The 21,105-nt window shown below is 45.1% G+C and overlaps 2 protein-coding genes across 6 annotated transcripts in view; one reads left to right on the top strand and one right to left on the bottom strand.

Moving 5' to 3' along the window:
- Window positions 1–2,179: 2,179 nt before the first annotated feature.
- tubb2 (tubulin, beta 2A class IIa) lies at window positions 2,180–7,313 on the top strand. Its single transcript, XM_036597308.1, has 4 exons — window positions 2,180–2,352; window positions 3,460–3,568; window positions 4,019–4,129; window positions 5,881–7,313. Exons 1-4 carry the CDS (start codon window positions 2,296–2,298, stop codon window positions 6,975–6,977), a joined length of 1,374 nt encoding a protein of 457 aa, XP_036453201.1. The 5' UTR covers window positions 2,180–2,295; the 3' UTR covers window positions 6,978–7,313.
- A 3,758-nt stretch (window positions 7,314–11,071) lies between these two features.
- Window positions 11,072–21,105, bottom strand: part of ssx2ipa (synovial sarcoma, X breakpoint 2 interacting protein a) — a 15,966-nt gene continuing 5,932 nt past the window's right edge. For 4 of the 5 annotated variants that reach the window (XM_036597251.1, XM_036597253.1, XM_036597250.1 and 1 more), the window contains 11 exons: window positions 20,295–20,501; window positions 19,483–19,593; window positions 19,078–19,213; window positions 18,681–18,756; window positions 17,507–17,717; window positions 15,275–15,422; window positions 15,069–15,193; window positions 14,011–14,184; window positions 12,958–13,075; window positions 12,540–12,690; window positions 11,072–11,934 (listed from right to left, as the gene is read on the bottom strand). In XM_036597251.1, the coding sequence (XP_036453144.1) occupies window positions 11,808–11,934; window positions 12,540–12,690; window positions 12,958–13,075; window positions 14,011–14,184; window positions 15,069–15,193; window positions 15,275–15,422; window positions 17,507–17,717; window positions 18,681–18,756; window positions 19,078–19,213; window positions 19,483–19,593; window positions 20,295–20,501 (1,584 nt within the window). In that variant the 3' untranslated portion in view covers window positions 11,072–11,807. The remainder of the gene's footprint in view (window positions 11,935–12,539; window positions 12,691–12,957; window positions 13,076–14,010; window positions 14,185–15,068; window positions 15,194–15,274; window positions 15,423–17,506; window positions 17,718–18,680; window positions 18,757–19,077; window positions 19,214–19,482; window positions 19,594–20,294; window positions 20,502–21,105) is intronic. The other variant, XM_036597254.1, reaches the window with a different exon arrangement.

Below are 21,105 nucleotides of genomic sequence, written 5' to 3'. Positions count from 1 at the left end.
CACCATGCTAATGCTAACGCTAATGCACTGTTCTGAGAGGTGGGCTGCTGTAGCCAAAGCTGTTTAGCCGTCAATCAGGAATGATTGTGAATGCACTACAGTACCTCACCTCACCTACCTGGACCAGGTGTGTCCTCTGTGTCCTGAGACGGGAACTGAATGTAATCGATTATCTTCGGGTTTCAGCTGCATCTTTTTCATTGTTCTGTTGTTTATTTTTTAACATTGATAATAATGCACTTGTATATAAGCCATAGTGTCATAATAAAGTTGAATATTTATGGAGTAACATCTGAACGTGTGGGTTGTGTTTTGTCGGAGGGGAATTCCACAGATTTTCCAAAATTCCAGCCATAATGAAGTGATTTGAGATGAAACTCTTTTGGTGTGAAATGGTTCATTATAAAAAAAATTACAGCTCTCAGTAGCAGTAACGCTAACCAATCAGCTTTCAGTATCAGTAACGTTAACCAATCAGCTCTCAGTATCAGTAACGTTAACCAATCAGCTCTCAGTATCAGTAACGTTAACCAATCAGCTCTCAGTATCAGTAACGCTAACCAATCAGCGCTCAGTAGCAGTAACGCTAACCAGTCAGCGCTCAGTAGCAGTAACGCTAACCAGTCAGCGCTCAGTAGCAGTAACGCTAACCAGTCAGCGCTCAGCAGCAGTAACGCTAACCAGTCAGCGCTCAGCAGCAGTAACGCTAACCAGTCAGCGCTCAGCAGCAGTAACGCTAACCAATCAGCGCTCAGTAGCAGTAACGCTAACCAATCAGCGCTCAGTAGCAGTAACGTTGACCAATCAGCTCTCAGTAGCAGTAACGCTAACCAATCAGCTCTCAGTAGCAGTAACGCTAACCAATCAGCTCTCAGTAGCAGTAACGCTAACCAATCAGCGCTCAGTAGCAGTAACGCTAACCAATCAGCGCTCAGTAGCAGTAACGCTAACCAATCAGCGCTCAGTAGCAGTAACGTCAACCAATCAGCTCTCAGTAGCAGTAATGCTAACCAATCAGCGCTCAGTAGCAGTAACACTAACCAATCAGTGCTCAGTAGCAGTAACGTCAACCAATCAGTGCTCAGTAGCAGTAACGTCAACCAATCAGCTCTCAGTAGCAGTAATGCTAACCAATCAGCTCTCAGTAGCAGTAACGCTAACCAATCAGCGCTCAGTAGCAGTAATGCTAACCAATCAGCTCTCAGTAGCAGTAATGCTAACCAATCAGCACTCAGTAGCAGTAATGTTAACCAATCAGCTCTCAGTAGCAGTGACGCTAACCAATCAGCTCTCAGTAGCAGTGACGCTAACCAATCAGCTCTCAGTAGCAGTAATGCTAACCAATCAGCACTCAGTAGCAGTAATTCTAACCAATCAGCTCTCAGTAGCAGTGACGCTAACCAATCAGCGCTCCGTAGCAGTAATGTTATCCAATCAGCACTATAGTGTAGCATGTAGTCTGTGGTCTGTAGACTGTGGTATTTAGTCTGTAGACTGTGGTATTTAGTCTGTAGACTGTGGTCTGTAGACTGTAGACTGTGGTATTTAGTCTGTAGACTGTGGTCTGTAGTCTGTAGACTGTAGTCTGAGGTCTGTGTTTGTTTATGATTAGTGGGTTTAACTGCGCTGATCATCTAAACATCCAGTTCAAAAGTATCCAAACTGACTGCAGCTTTAAGGCCAAACTCCTCTAAACTACCATAAACAGCGTCTCAGTCATCAGGCAGTGAATTCAGAACCATTTACTGTAGGTTCTGTGAGGGAGCTTTTAGAGGAGGACGGCTGGTTCCTATCACCACCTTTGTGAACAGTTCTGACTCGGTAAGTTTATCTAGAACAGAGCGTTTCACACCAAACCGCTCTGAACCCCTCTGATTACATCGGAACCACTTAATTATGCAGACATTTAGAAATTTCAGTGGATTTCCCCTGCAATGCAAAATAATTAGGTGATTATTTTAAATGTGTCCTGCAGTGGCCGCACTGCGCGCGCTCTCGCGTGTGTGTGTGTGTGTGTGTGATGATGATGTATGTGTGTGTCCAGCTGGGTCAGCACTGCTCCTCTGCAGCGCGTGACTGCATCACCGCTCTCGCTCCTGATTGGCTGCCAGGCTGCAGGTGAATGTGACGCCGTCCTATCAGATTCCTCCTCGCTGCCCCCTCACTGCAGCCGGTCGGAGCGCGTGCACAAACTCTCCTGCATCAGCAACGCGAGCAGCAGCCTCAGATCCAGCAGCAGCAGCGCCGCGCGCACAAACTCCCCAGCATCATCATCAGCAGCAGCGCGAGAGCACTATGCGCGAGATCGTGCACATCCAGGCCGGACAGTGTGGAAACCAGATCGGAGCGAAGGTACAAACACGCGCGCACGCACACACACACACACTCTCACACACACACATACACACACACACACACACACCACACACACACTTACACTTTAATTATAGGATAATAATAGACTCGGATTACAGACCTGCGCGCGGTGATCAGTCACTGTTCTGGTTCAGAGCTGCTGTAGTTGGGCGCGGTGATTGGGGTTGCGTCTGCAGTGTCTCTGTGCGCGCGCAGGACCTTTCAGGCTGAAGGACACGCCGGTGTCCCACAGCGTTACAGAGCTGACCCACTCAGCGGCCACTTTATCAGAAACACCTTACAACTCCACCTTCATCACCAACGGTCAAAACACAACCTCCATAATGATGCACTGTTTCTGATAAAGTGGCCAGTTAGTGGAAGTAGAGAGAGGGTGTTTCTAATAAAATGGCCAGTTAGTGGAAGTAGAGAGAGGGTGTTTCTGATAAAGTGGCCAGTGAGTGGAAGTAGAGAGAGGGTGTTTCTAATAAAATGGCCAGTTAGTGGAAGTAGAGAGAGGGTGTTTCTGATAAAGTGGCCAGTGAGTGGAAGTAGAGAGAGGGTGTTTCTGATAAAGTGGCCAGTTAGTGGAAGTAGAGAGAGGGTGTTTCTGATAAAGTGGCCAGTTAGTGGAAGTAGAGAGAGGGTGTTTCTGATAAAGTGGCCAGTTAGTGGAAGTAGAGAGAGGGTGTTTCTGATAAAGTGGCCAGTTAGTGGAAGTAGTGAGAGGGTGTTTCTGATAAAGTGGCCAGTTAGTGGAAGTAGAGAGAGGGTGTTTCTGATAAAGTGGCCAGTTAGTGGAAGTAGAGAGAGGGTGTTTCTGATAAAGTGTCTGCAGTTCAGTTCTGGGAGGTGATCAGTGATGATGTGTCACAGTGCTGATAGAGTATGATGTAGTTATTGTCCTGTGATAATGATGTTACTGATATTGTTGATATTGTTATCGATGTTATTGATATTGATGTTATTGATAATGATGTTACTGATATTGTTGATATTAATGTCATTGTTAATGTTGTTGATATTGATGTTATTGTTAATGATGTTACTGATATTGTTGATATTGTTATTGATGTTACTGATATTGATATTGTTGTTGATCAGTTCTGGGAGGTGATCAGTGATGAACACGGTATTGACGCCACAGGCAGCTATCAGGGGGAGAGCGAGCTGCAGCTGGAGAGAATCAATGTTTACTACAACGAAGCTACAGGTCAGTGTTTGGGGGCGGTTGGGTGGGGCAGCCGGGCGGGGCAAAGCCTGTCCATTATGATAAATCAGACATTTCTATTGGACAATCCTCATCAGAGCCCATCTAAAGTAGCTCCTCCAGCCCTCTGTCTCTTCCTCCTCCTTCTCCTCCGGTCCTCTGTCTCCTCCCTCTGCTGGATCTGCTCCTTCTCCTCCAGCCCTCTGTCTCCTCCCTCTGCTCCTTCTCCTCCAGCCCTCTGTCTCCTCCTCCTCCTCCTTCTCCTCCAGCCCTCCAGGCCTCTGTCTCCTCCCTCTGCTCCAGCCCTCTGTCTCCCTCCTCCTCCTTCTCCTCCAGCCCTCCGTCTCCTCCCTTTGCTCCATCTGCTCCTTCTCCTCCAGCCCCTCATTGATGTATTTCTTAAGGATGTTTTCCCTCAGAATGTCTGACCCCTTTCTCTCTCTCCTCTCACAGGGAGTAAATTTGTACCTCGGGCCATCCTGGTGGACTTGGAGCCTGGTACCATGGACTCTGTCCGCTCTGGCCCGTTTGGGCAGATCTTCAGGCCGGATAACTTTGTATTTGGTAGGTTTCTGCTGGTCTGACTGAGGACCACCATCACCTTCTCTTACTTTCTAAACCTCAACAATCTAGAGCTCATCAGCCCAAGGTTCCTCACTACCAGAGCTGCAGGCAGGTCTGCTGGAGGGGGCAGACGGGAGGTGAGGCTGTGAGGTTTTCAGAGTGTACAGCACTGAGGCTCTGACAGTGAGAGAGTGACTCAGCTGATTTCAGAGCTGTTAGCAGAGCTGCAGTCAGGAATAGAAACAGCACCATCTGCATCCAGTGTTACAGTTAATATGATGAAGGAACAAGAAAATCAGACTCAGACAGCCCCCCCCCCACCTGTACCCCAAATAGAGTCCATCAGCCAAGATCTTCAGCTCTGCAGCCATTAAACTAATGTAGCTTTAATCAGAGCTGACATTTGGTCTGAATCCAAATACATCCTCAGCACAGTCGGTCCTACCTGAACTACAACCTGACCCAAACCTGAACCAACCCGCACCAACCAAAGACCAAATAAACCGCCATCATGTTCCTCCACGTTCCTACCAAGGCAGCTCAGTGACAGTGTTGATGTGCACTAGAAATCAGAAAAACTTTTACCTTCCATGACATGAAATTTCCATCTGAAACGAAGAGTCAGACTCGGGCGCTAGTCTACAGTCATGGAACGTTACCCGCCTCCTGCAGCACCTTCAGCACCCTCACTGGAGGAGGAACAACTCCTGGTAGTTCAGGAGGAGGAACACATACATGCTGTGATGTTACTGGTTAATATAGTTTTTCTCCGCCTGCAGGTGCACAGTGATGTAATCAAAAATCAAAAAACTATTAATAAGCAAGAATAAAGTTATTACATTCCAATGAAAGACAGAAGAATCCTTCCCAGTTGTGTTTCCATTCAATTACACAGAACAGAGTATTGTAAAAGAGATGGGCATATTATTTCAACAGTTTCAACAGATATACGACAAAGGAGACTTAGAAACTCTCACTTTTTGTCCTTCAAAGGGAGTAAAAAGCTTGGAGATGTATCAGTAAATCAGATGATTGCTCCTCCTTCATGGAAAGTTATGGGAAAACATCAATTTAGTCTTTTAAATATGATATGATGAACTGTTCTTAATGTGAGCAAAGATGTGAACTGACAAGGTGAAAGTGTTTTGATTTGCTTTGAATACAGCAACCTAGCAACAGCCGACATCAGAGAACAGAGGAAATAGATCAGCAGTTGGTCCACAGCAGCAGTAATACCTGTTTGTGTATTATTATCAGTGCACTGATAGAAATAAAGGTTCTGTTCAGGTACATTTTCCTTCATCAAGGTACAAACAGTGTAAATGTTCCCTCAAAGCTCCAACAGTGGTTTAAGGTCTGATTGTGAACCTTAAATAAGTTTTTCCAGGTGAAAAGTTTGTATTTGTACCTTTTCATAACCGAATGTTTTAAACAGAACAGTAAAATAAAAGCCTGGAGACGAGACGGGGTGTGTGGAGTCAGTACAGCTTAGAACATATAATTTCAGTGGATTATGGTTCAGTTATGTTCCCTGACTAAAGGTACTGAGATGGTTCCCCTCAGGGAACCACCCCAGTGACAGGAGGGGAACTGACCCAGAGACAGTTTAGGACCTTTATTTCTGAGAGTGTAGTGATACTTAACACTGTGAATAATCTCTATCCAGATAGACCCTGAATCAGTGAGGACACCTCAAACCAAAGCCCATGAGTGAAGCAGAGTGTGCTGAGTCATTTTCTGGGTCGTTTCAGGTCAGAGTGGTGCTGGGAACAACTGGGCCAAAGGTCACTACACAGAGGGAGCAGAGCTGGTGGACTCCGTGCTGGACGTAGTACGGAAGGAGTCGGAGAACTGCGACTGCCTGCAGGGCTTCCAGCTGACCCACTCACTGGGCGGCGGCACTGGCTCGGGGATGGGCACCCTGCTGATCAGCAAGATCCGTGAGGAGTATCCCGACCGCATTATGAACACCTTCAGCGTCATGCCCTCGCCCAAAGTGTCCGACACCGTGGTGGAGCCTTACAACGCCACGCTGTCTGTCCACCAGCTGGTGGAGAACACAGATGAAACCTTCAGCATCGACAATGAGGCACTCTACGACATCTGCTTCCGCACGCTCAAGCTCACCACCCCGACGTACGGTGACCTCAACCACCTCGTCTCCGCCACCATGAGTGGCGTCACCACCTGCCTGCGTTTCCCGGGGCAACTGAACGCTGACCTCCGCAAACTGGCGGTGAACATGGTGCCCTTCCCTCGCCTGCACTTCTTCATGCCTGGCTTCGCTCCTCTGACCAGCAGGGGGAGCCAGCAGTACCGCGCGCTCTCGGTGCCCGAGCTAACACAGCAGATGTTCGATGCCAAGAACATGATGGCTGCCTGTGACCCCCGTCACGGCCGCTACCTCACCGTGGCGGCGATTTTCCGTGGCCGAATGTCCATGAAGGAGGTGGATGAGCAGATGCTCAGTGTGCAGAACAAAAACAGCAGCTACTTCGTGGAGTGGATCCCGAACAACGTCAAAACGGCCGTCTGCGACATCCCACCTCGCGGCCTCAAGATGTCCGCCACCTTCATCGGCAACAGCACGGCCATCCAGGAGCTGTTCCGCCGCATCTCAGAGCAGTTCACCGCCATGTTCCGCCGCAAGGCCTTCCTGCACTGGTACACGGGAGAAGGAATGGACGAGATGGAGTTCACCGAAGCCGAGAGCAACATGAACGACCTGGTGTCCGAGTACCAGCAGTACCAGGACGCCACCGCAGACGAAATGGGCGAATATGAGGAAGACGAGCTGGAGGACGAGGAAGACGTCCGCCAAGACGCTCGCCAAGAGGTTCGCCATTGAGAAGGCTTGAAGGAGCAGTTCAACTCTAATGTATGCGGTAGTTAAAATAGCTGCTTTCTGAGTGAGCTGTTCTTTTAAAAGCACAGTTCTTCAGTTCCGTCTGTTTGTAATCCACGGTTCTTTAACCGAGGGTACTGTAGGTTAGCCTTGCTAATAATATTGCTTATTGTTTCAATGTTTAGCCAAAAGGTGCTACTGAGAACCACAGTGATCAACAAAGGTACAGTTAACAAATTTATCACTTCAGTCTTGTAATGTGAGTTTTGTAATGTACATCAAAGTGCAATAACCTGTGAGTGTTTGCTTATTGAAATAAACCTGCATCACTGAACTGTGTCTGGACTTGTGTAAAATGGTCTGTTAGTTCAGCATCCGGAGTGGATTTGGAGGAGCACGGCTGGATCAGTCAGCGCTTTCTGATAAAAGATGAGGCAGGTTTAATTAACAACAACAACAACAACAACAACAACAACAACATCATCAGAAACAGCAGTTCAGTGTCCAATAGCAGGAGGTCTCCTTATGAAAAGCTGTGAATGTACAAATAAAGCCTTCAGTCTACAAACCTCTTAAACATTTAACAATAATTTTACAGAAGTACGGTCACTGGGGAAAAAAGGGAGGCGAACAGGACCAGAGGGGTCCGGCTCCATCAGAGGGACCGATAACCTGAATGTAACCAGTCCTGGAGCAGGTTAGGGTTCAGCGTAAGGTGTCACGATGAAAGCGATCCACAGCAGTGGGACAGAAAATCCAGACTGAAGAGTGAAATAAGGCTCAGTCCCATTTCACCCCTCCACCCTACCACTTCTTGTCTAGCGGTGGGGTGTCCCGATTCTGTTTAAGATAGAGGGGTTAGGGCTACATGACCCTCCAAACAGAGGATTTTCAGAGACTCCAAACAGAGAGTTATGAGAAAAAAGAAAAACCGGTGAGATGGAGAACAAGAGACCAAAGACACACACAAATGTGAGAATTTTCTTTGCTAAATTATGACAACCATTGTTTTACCTTAGTTTAATGTTGTTTCAATGTATTACGGTCTTACTGTGGTCCTATGTAGTAGCTAAATTTCCCGTTCCACCTTAAATGGAGCAGCCGTTACATTCATCAGCATCAGAACTGATGCTCCATTTAAGGCGGAACTGGAAAATTTGAAGAAGCAGCTGGAGAATATCTGACTTCAGCTTCATATCACTGAAATATTAGGGGTGGGTGATAATAAATAACTCCCCCCTTTGAAGGCATAGGATTCCCTGAATGTACAATCATGTGAAAAAATTCAAAATATGAAAGCCTGTTTTTTTTTTTTTTGGACATGTGGAAATATCAATTTTTACAATACTGAGAGATGCACATAATATAACTATTAAAACTGAAAAAAAAAGACTTTTTAAAACTTTCTGTAAAGTGTAATTTAAAACAAAAATGCAATTTCTGGTGAGGAATAAATTAGGACACCCCCACATTTATTCCCACTTAAAACAGCTAAAATCACACACAGGTGTATCACATCAGGTGCGCATGATTAGAACTCAGCATTTTGAAGGAGGCTTGCCTTATTTAAACCTCAGACATTTAGTCTGGTGAGCTCCTGACTGTTGAAGTGAGGGTGAGATCGAGAGCCGTCTGAGGCCGTCAGAAAGAAGACTGTAGCAGCTTATGAGTCTAGTAAGGGATTTAAAAAGATCTCAAAAGGACACTCCACTGTGAAAGTAGTCTACAAGTGGAGGACATTCAAAACAACTGCCAACATGCCCAGGTCTGGCCGTCCAAGCAAGTTCACCCCGAGAGCAGACCGCAAGATGCTAAAAGAAGCCTCAAAAACCCTAAAACGTCATCACGGGACCTACAGCAGGCTCTGACTACTGTTGATGTGAAAGCGCCTCTACAATCAGAAAGAGACTGCAGTTTAACTTTCATCGAAGGAGGAGGAAACCCTCACTCTCTAAGAGAAAGTCTGTCAGAGACGGGTAGACGGCTACAAGAAGCGTCTCACTGAAGTTATTTCAGCCGGGGGCAACACTAACTATTAGGGCGTAGGGTGTCCTAACTTTTTCCTGAGTTAGAATACGCATTTTTATTAAAGTTTTTTGTTTAATGAGTAAAACAAGGTTAATTTTTGTTGTTTACCTGCTATTAAATCACTTTCTTTTCCAGAGATAAATAAAAACAAGATTACACATCGATATGTGAACATTTCTTAATAAGGAACTGAATATTTAATGGGGTGTCCTATTTTTTTCACATGACTGTAACTAAAGCCCAGCAGTGAGGAGCTGAACTTTACCCTCCTCTGCTGTCACTGCAGACTGGCAGGGTCGCCTACAGAGCAGCGCTGGTAGCTGTTAATGAAGTGATGCTCTTTTTATTTGAGGGTCCCATTTCAGAGAGAAGATTTCAACCACTACCCTGTAACTCAGCTCCAAGGGGCAACACTCAAAAACAAGGGGTAAAAATAAGAAATGGGTTTAGGCCTAAGCTTCCAGTTAGCTGGAACCTGTCGTTAGCACATGGAGGAGGTGTAAGTTAGCTCGGCTGAAAAGGCCCCAGAAAACTCCAGTGAAGCCTGCAGATGTGAGTGGGGTGTGGAGAATAAACATTAACTCCCACACAGAAACTGATGTTTCTGTTTGATGATCAGTCTTCCTGTGACAGCACCGAGTCGAGCTGTTTAAGCTGTAAACAGAATAAACAGTGTTTTTAAACTGACTGGAAAAGAGAAAAACGTGTAGAAGCTACTTTTACTCCCTCTATCTCTACGAGCACTTACAGGCTCCGACAGACTCACGAGACGCACTGAACACTTTACAACAGCAGATCATGTGATAAATACTAACACTGAAGGTTTCAAATATAGTCCTTAACCCTCTGGGCTCTGCGGACATCGTCTCCACTTGTGCATGTATTCTTAATTCACCTTTGAAGGCTCTTGTATACGACATGATCCCCACATATTACATATCAGAGTGTTCAGAACGGTCTCAGCTCTCTGTAATGAGGCCCTTCTGACCTGCAGCTCTGTGTACAGAGATAATTCAGCTGAAACACTGAAGTCCAGTTTTAGAAATTCTTAATCTCTCTTGTGAAAACAACTTTACTGATGTGGACAAATTGTTTTGGTGCTGAAATGTGTTTACCACAGTCTCAGGATCTCAAAAGTCGTGGAATGTATGAATAAAAAACAGTAGCTAAATGTTATCTTCATCACTACTTTCCAAAACCGCTGCAGCAGCTTCAGCAGCTGTAAACTCTCTGCACGCCGTTTCACATGAGTCTCCGATGTGGACTGAATGAAGAATGAAGGGTTTCTGGTGTGATGGTCAGTCCTTAGTGATTTCCTGAGTGACCATTGGTCAGTTTCACACAGAATGTAGACGGACACGCGAATCCACCAGCTCCACACGGTGAGAGGCAGATGACGTGTATCTCAGCCCCTCTTCATAGGCTCATAACTCCGGATGTGAGTCTTGTATGATCTCGTGATAAGATGGAATGGAAAGGGCGACTCTACAGATTCAGGAAGTGTCTGAACTGGATTTCTGAGCTGGATCATCACAAAGATATTCATAGAAACACTGAGAAACGTCTAATTTGGTGTGCCAGCATGTTCGTCGACCCCAGAGGATTGATGTCCACCTATTGCTGCTTTATGCTGTAGAATCATAAAGTGCTCTGTCCTCTAAAAGTACTGGTACTGAATATTAGTCTTGGTATTACTTTGGTATCATAGGGAGAAGAAAATCAGCGGTATCACCCATTACTACACTGATGTGGGCGGAGCTTTTCCTCCACTCACCAAATCTGATAAGTGTACAGTGGAGACACAGTTGAGACTCCAGGCGTAAAAGAGTGTACATCTCAGTTATGATCAGATCACAGACGGACGCTAATACGAGGAGCGAACTTTCAGCATCACAGATGATGTTTAGCTCTTCATCGTAAGAGCTTCAATTAAAAACAGGTCGTTTTGAAGCTTCTTTTTAATAAACATCACTTTGGGTTTCAGTATCAGAATCAGAAAAGGAGAAGCATCACGTCATCTGTATCTGAAACTGAATCCACAGCATTAAATACTGTAAAACACTGCAATGTTTACTTAAACTTTTATTGCATTGATTTGTTCCAGCAGCCAAACTGATCTCTAAAAAACATTCATCATCTGTCTACTTAACTAAACAGTGAAGTAAACAAAAATACAACACTTTACCTTAACAGAAAACAAACACATACAGGACAAAAGAAAAAAAAACTACAATCACTGCTGCAAAAAATTAAATATTCATACAAAAACAGTATAACAACCATCTATAAGTACATTCACCCAAATAGCTACTCTTTTCCGATAAAAATATACTCTAGAACTGTTCTAGTTCACTGGCCCCTCTGTAGTGACACGGCAATGGCAGAAAATATTTATTTCACCCCCTAGAAATTATATTAGATCTTTACTAAATTAGTATTAAATAGAAAAAGGATCTGATATAAAAAAAACGCTGAAATGCATGAGATGTTTTCAAACCATTGGCGTCTTCTTTAAAGTGCTCGTTCTGATTGTGCGACACTTGGTAATTAAACATATTAAGTGTTGTATGGAAATGAATATTAATAAACGTCAGTACCTTTTCATTTCACTGTGAAGGTGGTCAGATTTCGGAGGTAAACAGCGCTGGGATCGTCTCTGAGCTCATATCTAAAGTCCACTCTCTGATCTAAAACGGGTAAACGGTCAGAGAAACAGCGGCGAGTGTGATCCTGCAGCTGATAACGGAAGCTGAACCAGCAGTGAGCAGAGAGGCAGTCTCTGTAGATACTAACACTGGAGGGCCTCTAGGCGGCGCTGTTCTCGTCTCTGAGCAGAGAGAAGATGCTGCAGTCTGTGGAGCTGTTCCTCAGACGCGATTTGGTCAAAGTGTCTCCGCTCTGAAACCCGTTACTGCCCCGTCTCCCGGGGTTTCTGGGAAAACAGGGAACCAAAGTATCTCCATCAGGGTTCTCGTTCAGAAACAGGAGGAACATTCAGGACGTTCTCACGGAGTTAAATTAGCAGAACGGTGGAACTTTTCACTGAACCAGCCAACGGTGAAGCACACACAGCTCTGAACACGACCTAGAGGTCTGACCTGGTCTTTAAACCCCACCCCCTGATATTTAAACCCACCCCATTAGCTCTAACCCCACCTCCTCAACTAAACTCTGCCTCCTGATCTTTAAACAACACCCCCTTGAACTTTAAACCCCACCCGCTGCTCTTTAAACCCACCCACTGAGATGTAACCCCACCTCCAGTAGCTCTAACTCCACCTCCTGATCTTTAAACCCCACCTGTGATGGTGTTTAAGCAGGGTGTGTGTTAGTGTGAGTGTGGAATAGCTCCACCTGGTGTCTGGGAATAGCTGCAGTGCAGTGTTAGTGCAGTGTAAAGGTGAAATAGCTCCACCTGGTGTCTGGGAATAGCTGCAATGCAGTGTTAGTGCAGTGTAAAGGTGAAATAGCTCCACCTGGTGTCTGGGAATAGCTGCAGTGCAGTGTTAGTGCAGTGTGAGGGTGAAATAGCTCCACCTGGTGTCTGGGAAAAGCTGGAGTGTGCGGTAAAGCTCTGCTGTGGAAGGCAGGTGTGCTGGTGAAGGTGTGTTGGAGGTAAATCCTGGGTGGGTAATGGATGTGTTTGGGGCAGCTGGAGTGGACAGTACTTTGGCCTCAGGCTCTGCATCTGCACACAGAGAAAAAAGTAAACACAAACACCTGCTACATTACAGGGCTCAGCCACATTCAGCTCTTACCTTCATTACCTTCAGTGTTTAGATTGTTTTTATATCTTAATTACATTATTATTATTATTATCATAGGGTTAGGTTAGATTCAACTCCATCAGAGCTATAAAGGCATGTAAATATAAATTCTCAGAGCTGCTTATTTCCAGAATCCTGCTTATTTCCTGAGTCTATGTCCAGCTGTTCATCAGTGCTGCTGTACTCACTGATTGATAAGGCACTGCGACTCTCGGTCATGGCGGGCCTTTTACGGTCCACAAACGGAGTCATGTTCAAAAACTGTGTCTTCAGCCACTGAGCGCGGTCCTCCTCAAAGGCTTTTCTCTGTACAGAAACACAAGAATTACCCAAATACTGATATAAAAGTACGGGAACACTTCGCTCTTTAAAATGGTTTTAATCCAAATGATCATATTTTCTTTGTTGGTTTGCATTTACCATAAATAATGATGATCACATTTATTTAGAAAAAAAGAATAATATATTGCTGCGATCCTGGGGGTGTGTGTGGTGTTTTGTTTTGTGCTCTCTCTTTCTCGTTCATGGAAGTGACTGACTGGGTACAGCAGGGGGCGCTCCAGCTACTTATGGGGCAGAGATGCACTGCAGAAGCAGATGGCTGGTCCAATGGTCACACCAGTGCCATCAGATTCAAGCTGACCAGACCAGACCAACCACCTGAGGCTTTGTTCATGAACTAGTGTGTTGGCCTGTTTGAGTTTGTCTGAAGACTGTAAACCCCTCTCTGTGCCAGTAGGGGGGGTGAGCGTCCTGTTTTCTTTCCTATATTCCTTTCTCCTGGTTTTGGGACACGGAGGTAGGTTTAAACTGTAATCTGGTTTTGTGTTGGATGAGTTCAGTCATGTTTTTGGTTTCTCGTTTGTTCTGGGCATTAATTCACCCCTGAAGCTTTTTCCTTTAATAAGATCACAATCAAGTGCACTCAACCAGATTAAAGCTAGACAGGTTATGTTTTTTTTTCCTGCATGATGGTGCCTTTAACTTGCACAAGTTAAAAGAAATAAATGCTGATAGTTGGTCCATTATTTGTAGGTAGTGGCGTCTTGGTCTGGCATTGGTTGGTATTGGCATATTTTTTTAATATGTTGTAATAATACAAATCTCTGTAAATGAACTACAAAAGTTAAATTAAAAAAATAAATAAACACTACATAAAGGCCAGCGGCCCACACCTTTATCATCCCCACATTCCTCTCCTGCTCGGTTCTACTGAGCGTGTGTGCGTGTTGGTGTTTTACCTCGTGGCCGAGGCGTATAGCAGCTTCAGTGAAACTCTTCCTCTCCCTCTCAAAGTTCCTCTTCTGCTCATGGAAGAGCCTCCACTCCTCCTTCAGTCGCTCCTTCTCCTCCAGAGTGTATCCATCATTCAGAAGAGCTGCTGTGTCGTCATCAAAGGGGGAGCTCAGCTGCTGCTGCACACAGCACAGACACACCAGCTGGAACACTGCAAACCCAAGGGTCCCCAATAACTCACACCTCAAATCCCTCGACCTGACCAACTTCGTCCTGCAGGCCCTGAGGGAGGGAGGGAGTCAGGGTACAGGACGACGGCAGTACCAGGAACGACGGCAGTCGAGTTTGGAGGGTGAGGGAGTCAGGGTACAGACTCGGACGGAGGTCAGGTTGAGGGTGACAGCAGTACAGACGACAGATGGTCAGGTGTGAGGGGGGTCAGGGTACAGGACGACAGGGAGGTCAGGTTGAGGGGGTCAGGGTACAGGACGACGGGGAGGTCAGGTTGAGGGAGTCAGGGTACAAGATGACCTGACCACCTTCATCCCACAGTCCAGTGCCCCAAGCGTGTCGGCGTACAGGACGACAGAGGTCAGTTCGAGGGAGTTCACTCGTTTTTCAGATTTACAGATCTTTGTAAAGTTTCTAAAGTTTTTCAGAGGAATCCGGGCAGAGTTATAGTTTCTAACCTATGAAGGACCAACTAGGTGAACCAGTCTGCTACAGAGCCACCCTGAGGCAGAGCAGTGCTGCAGCTCTAGTTAGTTAAAACAACAAAGACAGGAGCTGATTGTGGGGGAAGCAGATCAACAATGAGCTTCACTCAATCTGGATTTGAGCATCTTTTTCCTCTAACAGACAACATGTCATAAGTTTACTTTCAGGGACCCCCAGAATTTTGATTTTGAAATATTTAGGGGGTCCAAGATGTTAGAGATCCTAGACCCCCCAGAACATCCTGTATATCACACCATAACCCCACTCCCTCATCTCGCACTTGCCCCCACTCCAACCTGGCTGCCCTCACCCTGTAACAGGCATCTTTCGTCCCTAACTTTGGTACCTGCAGTAGCTGCTGCTGTGCTTGTATAAACTCCTTGCACTGCTGAAGCTCCACCCTCATGCGCTGCATGGCCTCCTCATGTTCTCTGATGGAAATCGTCTCCTCCTGACTGGCTGCCAAAGACACTGCAAACACCATCAGCTCTGTTACAGGAAGCTAACGTTAACAACACAAACCCCTGTTTGGTAAAGACATTAAGAGAATACCCTGGCTGTCCAGTCTCTGCATGTGGTTCTTCAGTCTCCTCCACTGCAGGCGGATGCTGTTGGCCAGCTGCTCTCGGGCCGCTCCACACGCCTGCTCCAGAGCGTCCCTGCTGCACTCGTCCCCCTCGTCCTCTGCTTCAGACCCAGCCTGACGCCCCCAACACACCGTGTTTTATTTCAGTACTTACAGCCCATTTTTATTTGACTGGTGTGTCAGAATAGAATTTTGAATGTGTTACATATTTAGCCATTTCTTTTTTGCGTTTTTGGTTTCTTTTTGAATTATATTTCAATGTTGTAAGTAGATTTGTGTGGTCATTTTGGTGGGCAGTGACAGAAGTGACCCTGCTGCACCTTTTAAGGTGGAACAGCAAATTTGAATAAGAAGCTGGTCAATAGGAATCCAACTTCACTAACATGTTTGATGCAAATGTATAAAGATAGACATGCAGTTAGCACCAGGCTAATTGGTGGGGTATAAGCTTCCATTACTTGTTAGCTGCAGTGCTGTGAAAAAGTATTTGTCCCCTTCCTAATTTATTCTATTTTTGCATATTTGTCACACTGGAATGTTTCAGATTATCAATCTCATTTTAATATTAGAGAAAAAAAAACCCCAAATAAACACAAAATGCTGTTTTTAAATGAGGATTTCATTTATTGAAGGAAAAATGCTGTTCAGCCCTACCTGGCCCTGTGTGAAAAAGTAACTGCCTCCTAGCTACTAAATCAACCAGTTCACCACATTTAATTGACTATTGGGTTCAATTTCACTGCCACACCCAGACATGATCACTGCCAGACCTGCTGAATCTAAACATCACTTAAATAGAGCCTGTCTGTCAATGTGAAGCAGCTGGAAGGTCTCAAACAGCAGCACATGATGCCGCGTTCTAAAGAAATTCAAATACAGATGTGAAACAAAGTCATTGCAATCTACCATCTGGAAAGGGTTACAAAGTCATCGCTGAGGCTCTGGGACTCCAGAGAACCACAGTGAGAGCCGTTATCCACAAATGGAGAGAACTTGGAACAGTGGTGAACCTTCCCAGGAGCAGCCAACCTACCAAAATTTCACCAACAGCGCATCAACAACTCACCCAGGAGGTCACAAAAGAATCCAGACAAACATCTAAAGAACTGCAGGACTGACTTGCCTCAGTTAAGGTCAATGTGCATGATTGCACAATAAGAAAGACACTGGGCAAAAATGACATCCATGGAAGAGCTGCAAGGTGCAAAACCACTGCTGACCAAAAAGAACACAAAGTTTCGTCTCACGTTTGCCAAACAAACATCTAGATGACGTCCAAGACTTTTGGGATAATATTCTGTGGACTGAGGAGTCAAAGGTGGAACTTTCTGGAAGACATGGGTCCCATTACATCTGGTGTAAAGGTAACCCTGCATTCCACCATAAGAATATCATACCAACAGTGAAACAAGGTGGTGGTAGTGTGGTGGTCTAGGGCTGCTTTGCTTCTGCAGGACTTGGATGTTTTGTCATAACTGATGGAATCATGAATTCTGCTCCATCAGAAAATCCTGAAGGTGAATGTCCGCCCGTTAGTTTATGTCCTAAAGCTCAAGCATAATTGGGTTATGCAGCAGGATGATCTGAAGCCAGTCCACCTCTGAATGGCTCAAAAAGAATAAAATGAAGGTTTGGAGCGGACGAGTCAAAGACCTGACTTGAATCTCATTGAGATGCTGTGGCAGGACACTAAACAGGCAGTTCATGCTCGAAAACCCTCCAACTTAACTGAATTAAAACAATTAAGTGAGTCAAAGTCAAAGAAGAGCGAGCCTCATCGCAAGTTATCACAAACGTTTAATTGCAGTTGTCACTGCCGAAGGAGGCACAACCAGTTATTAGGTTTAGGGGCAATTACTTTTTCACACGGGTGATACAGGTTTTGAATAAATCTTAAATTTCAATAAACGGAATGATTGTTTAAAAGCTGCATTTTGTGTTTACTCACATCGTCTTTATCTTGTATTAAAATTAGTTGAATGATCTGAAACATGCAAGTGTGACAAATGAGCAAAAATAGAAGAAATCAGGTCGGGGGCAAATACTTTTTCACAGCACCGTACATTAGCCTGGCAGTTCCGGTGCTAAAACTAAAGAATCTCCTTAAATCTTAAACAGACAACCCATAATTATAATACAACACAGTCCTTTCATCCAGTGTAGCGCTTCTCTCAGAGTGAGGAGAGACGTGTACTGACCTGTTCCAGACTGTCATCAGTGGGCGGGGCTTTGGTGCAGCTGTCGTCGGTGGGCGGGGCTTTGCTGCAGGGCTTCTTTGGGCTCAGTATGGACACCATGTCCTTCTTCATGTGCTGCAGGAGCTTCTTCAGCTCAGAGTTCTCCTGCATGAGGGTCTGCTGCCTCGCCTCGTAATCACTCAGCAGGGCTTTATACATCTCCCCCTCATGTCTGAGAGGAAAATATATATTCATCATCAAAATAAGACGTAAACAGAGTCATTCAGAGCGGTTTGGTGTGAAACGCTCTGTTCTAGAGAAACTTACCGAGTCAGAACTGTTCACAGTGGTGGTGATAGGAACCAGACGTCCCCCTCTAAAAGCTCCTCACAGAAAGTTCCTACATGAAATGGTTATAAATTCACTGCCTGATGACTGAGACACTGTTTTATGATAGTTTAGAGAACTTAAACTAATTTTGTAATTTTTTAAATAACTTTAAAGAGAATTATTAAAAAATTATTAATGACTTATTTTGTTTTAAAAATCGATTCCTTGTTTGAAAAGCTTTGTTTATTTATTCATATGGCCTTCATTGTTTTATGCATTTTGTGCCCTGTTTCTATGACTTTATAACTGTTGGATTCTTTTTTCTTTTTAATTGTTCGATATTTGATTATCTTTTGAATTTTCCTACTTTGTTGTTTATTTACCTCTGTGTTCTTATTTCACTCTGTTGCTTTTACTGTACAGCACATGTATGAAAGATGCTATATAAATAAAGACTTGATTATTATTATTATTATTATTATTATTATCATCATCATCTCATTCTTATTATTATTAAACTCCATTCATGGTGGAGGGATACATGCAGGGCGCTGTGAGGCAAAATAGTCCCCAAAGAAAACTTATTATTTCAGATTTTCCACTATTTGTCATCAACATTCATATAAACTCAGAAGACTCATGTAGGTTCACTGGTGGTTCTGGATAGTAAATAAAATGTCTATATCTGTGCTGTAGTCATGGCGACCCCTGGTTCCTATCACCACCACTGTAAAGACATCTGAACCATTTCACACCAAACCGCTCTGAATCACTGATTACACCTCACACACTGAGTTATGGGGGAATTTTTGAACATGGGGTGGAATTCCCCTTCAGTATGTAAACACTGGTGAGAGAGCTTTACCTGGCCTCCATCTTTCCCGTCTTCCACAATCCTCTCTTTCCATCAGAACGACTCACACAGTTCACCATCTCAATCGCTAAAGAGCACACACACACACACACACACACACACACACACAATAAACAGGGTGAACATACAGTTTACTTCATATTTCACAGAGAAACTCAGTGTGGTGGTGGTGAACGCTGTGGAAGGAACTTCTCCTCTAAAGCAGCAGAGATGATTAAAATTGATTTACTGCATTTATAACACTGTTTTGGGTCATTTCCCTCCTGTAGTCGTGTTTAAGGTGTAAAGTTTATTTTTCTTCTGGTTATTTCTGTTCCTGAACGAGGAGACACAGTCAGTCGTCTCCTAGACGGACCACAGAGCGGAACCGGAGACTTTAGACAGGTACCCAGCTTTCTGTCCCGTTTGTCCACCAGCAGCTGGTTCAGCCTCTCCTTCAGTTTGGCACTCTCTCTCTCCTTACGCTTGGCATCGTGGGTATACTGAGTGGCACGGCTGGCGATGATGTTCTGGAGCTTCTGGACCTGCAAACATAATCCAGCCCGTTAGAGGTTCCACACAGCCTGAGACACCAGACTCAGCACGGAGTCTTATTCCAACTCTCCATTCCACCTTAAATGGAGCTCCAGTTACATTCTGGTACCTCAGGCACCTTTTAAGGTGGAACGGAAAATTCCAATAAAACGCTGGCAAATACGAAGCACCGCTTTAATACCTTCTCCAACTTTACAAATATGATTATGAACTGAAGTATCGCTTTAAATGTTCTTTATCTGAAGTATCGCTTTAATACCTCCTCCTTCTCCGACTTCAGGCAGCTCTGCAGGGTTCTGATCTTCAGCTGTAGTTGACGTTCTCCTTCGTGGAGACCCGAGTTCTCCCTGCGAGTGTGTTCTAGCTGATCCTGGCAAACACAGACAGGAGAATGTTACAGTAATTAGATCATGTGAAGTCCTGTGGAACCGAAGGAACCTCTGTCTCTCGTTAACCAATAATCATTCACACATTCGTTAATATTTCAGTCAGTTCTGACCGTAGGAGCTGACTGGATAAGCAGTGTTCTACTCGTGTTCTTATATGATAATGACAGGTTTTACGATTCCACAGTAACTGGAATAACTGTGGTTGTTAAGTAATGCCTCTCTCTGCACTGCAGGAACTGTAACTGAGGTTCTACTGTAGAACGTACAGAAACGAACACATTGGATATCTTACAGACAACAGAAACACAACTCGCAACATCCCGAACGTGACGCAAAAAACGAGTAAAAGAGGATGAAACATGGTGTATCTGCACTGCTGAGAGTCACTCTGAACTCTATTCATTCAGGAGGATAAAATCACTATACAGTCTGACATTAACGCCAAGTTAGCAGTGACACATGAACACATCAGTAACGTTACAGAAGATAAAACATTCTGAAGTTCTAATGGAAGTCAGTGGAACCAGACTTTATTCAGAGGAACTTTAGACCGTTTCTGCTGGTCTGATCATCATAAAGGTTTTACCACAATGTAAAGAGTAACTGGAGCTTTCAAATAACACAACAGTGAAGAACAGTAAGAATAACAGGTAAAAAAAATAAAATAAAAGGTATTTTATACCTTCAGTCTGGAGTTGTTGGTCTGAAGGTGCTCCAGGTTACTGCAGTTCTTCAGCTGCTGGTTCTCCAGTTCCTGCAGGTGGCGCTGGTTCCTCCTGTTCAGCTGCAGCAGCTCATATAGCAGATTCAACGCAGACACAGCACTGAGAGAGACCCCTGGACCACCGGAGTCCAGAGAGATCCCGCTGAGACCCAGAGAGCTCGCCTCCTATGCGCACACACACACACACACACACACACACACACACACACACACACACACGAAACTCAGCGCAAGTTCCCACAGCTCCACTCTGATACAGCAGATCAGTCGAGTTCAGGATCTGAAGTTCTCGGTGGGTTTAGCTCTGGAGGATAATGAACCTAAAGAGGAGCAGTGTGAACAACACACACACACACACACACACACACACACACACGTCCGGTCCAGATAGGGAGCGTTTTTAGAGCGGTACGAAGTCAGCGAGTCGGTGCAGTTCGGTCCAGATAGGGAGCGTTTTTAGAGCGGTACGAAGTCAGCGAGTCGGTGCAGTCCGGTCCAGATAGGGAGCAGAGTCAGCGAGTCGTGCATCCGGTCCAGATAGGAGCGTTTTAGAGCGTACGAAGTCAGCGAGTCGGTGCAGTCCGGTCCAGATAGGGAGCGTTTTTAGAGCGGTACGAAGTCAGCGAGTCGGTGCAGTCCGGTCCAGATAGGGAGCATTTTTAGAGCAGTACGAAGTCAGCGAGTCGGTGCAGTTCGGTCCAGATAGGGAGCATTTTTAGAGCGGTACGAATTCAGCGAGTCGGTGCGGCCCGGTCCCGATACGGAGCAG

This window comes from Colossoma macropomum, unplaced genomic scaffold (assembly GCF_904425465.1).
Source record: "Colossoma macropomum unplaced genomic scaffold, Colossoma_macropomum, whole genome shotgun sequence".
Lineage (NCBI taxonomy): Eukaryota > Metazoa > Chordata > Actinopteri > Characiformes > Serrasalmidae > Colossoma > Colossoma macropomum.
The sequence above is the reverse complement of the archived record's forward strand: the minus strand, read 5'-3'. Positions and strand labels throughout refer to the sequence as shown.

What these genes read in the sequence shown, in the direction of transcription:
- tubb2 (XM_036597308.1), top strand. Translation starts at nt 2,296, where the DNA reads ATGCGCGAGATCGTGCACATCCAGGCCGGACAGTGTGGAAACCAGATC. An exon ending in GAAACCAGATCGGAGCGAAG is followed by an intron (nt 2,353 to 3,459) that starts GTACAAACACGC and finishes GTTGTTGATCAG; the next exon opens with TTCTGGGAGGTGATCAGTGA. An exon ending in TTACTACAACGAAGCTACAG is followed by an intron (nt 3,569 to 4,018) that starts GTCAGTGTTTGG and finishes CTCCTCTCACAG; the next exon opens with GGAGTAAATTTGTACCTCGG.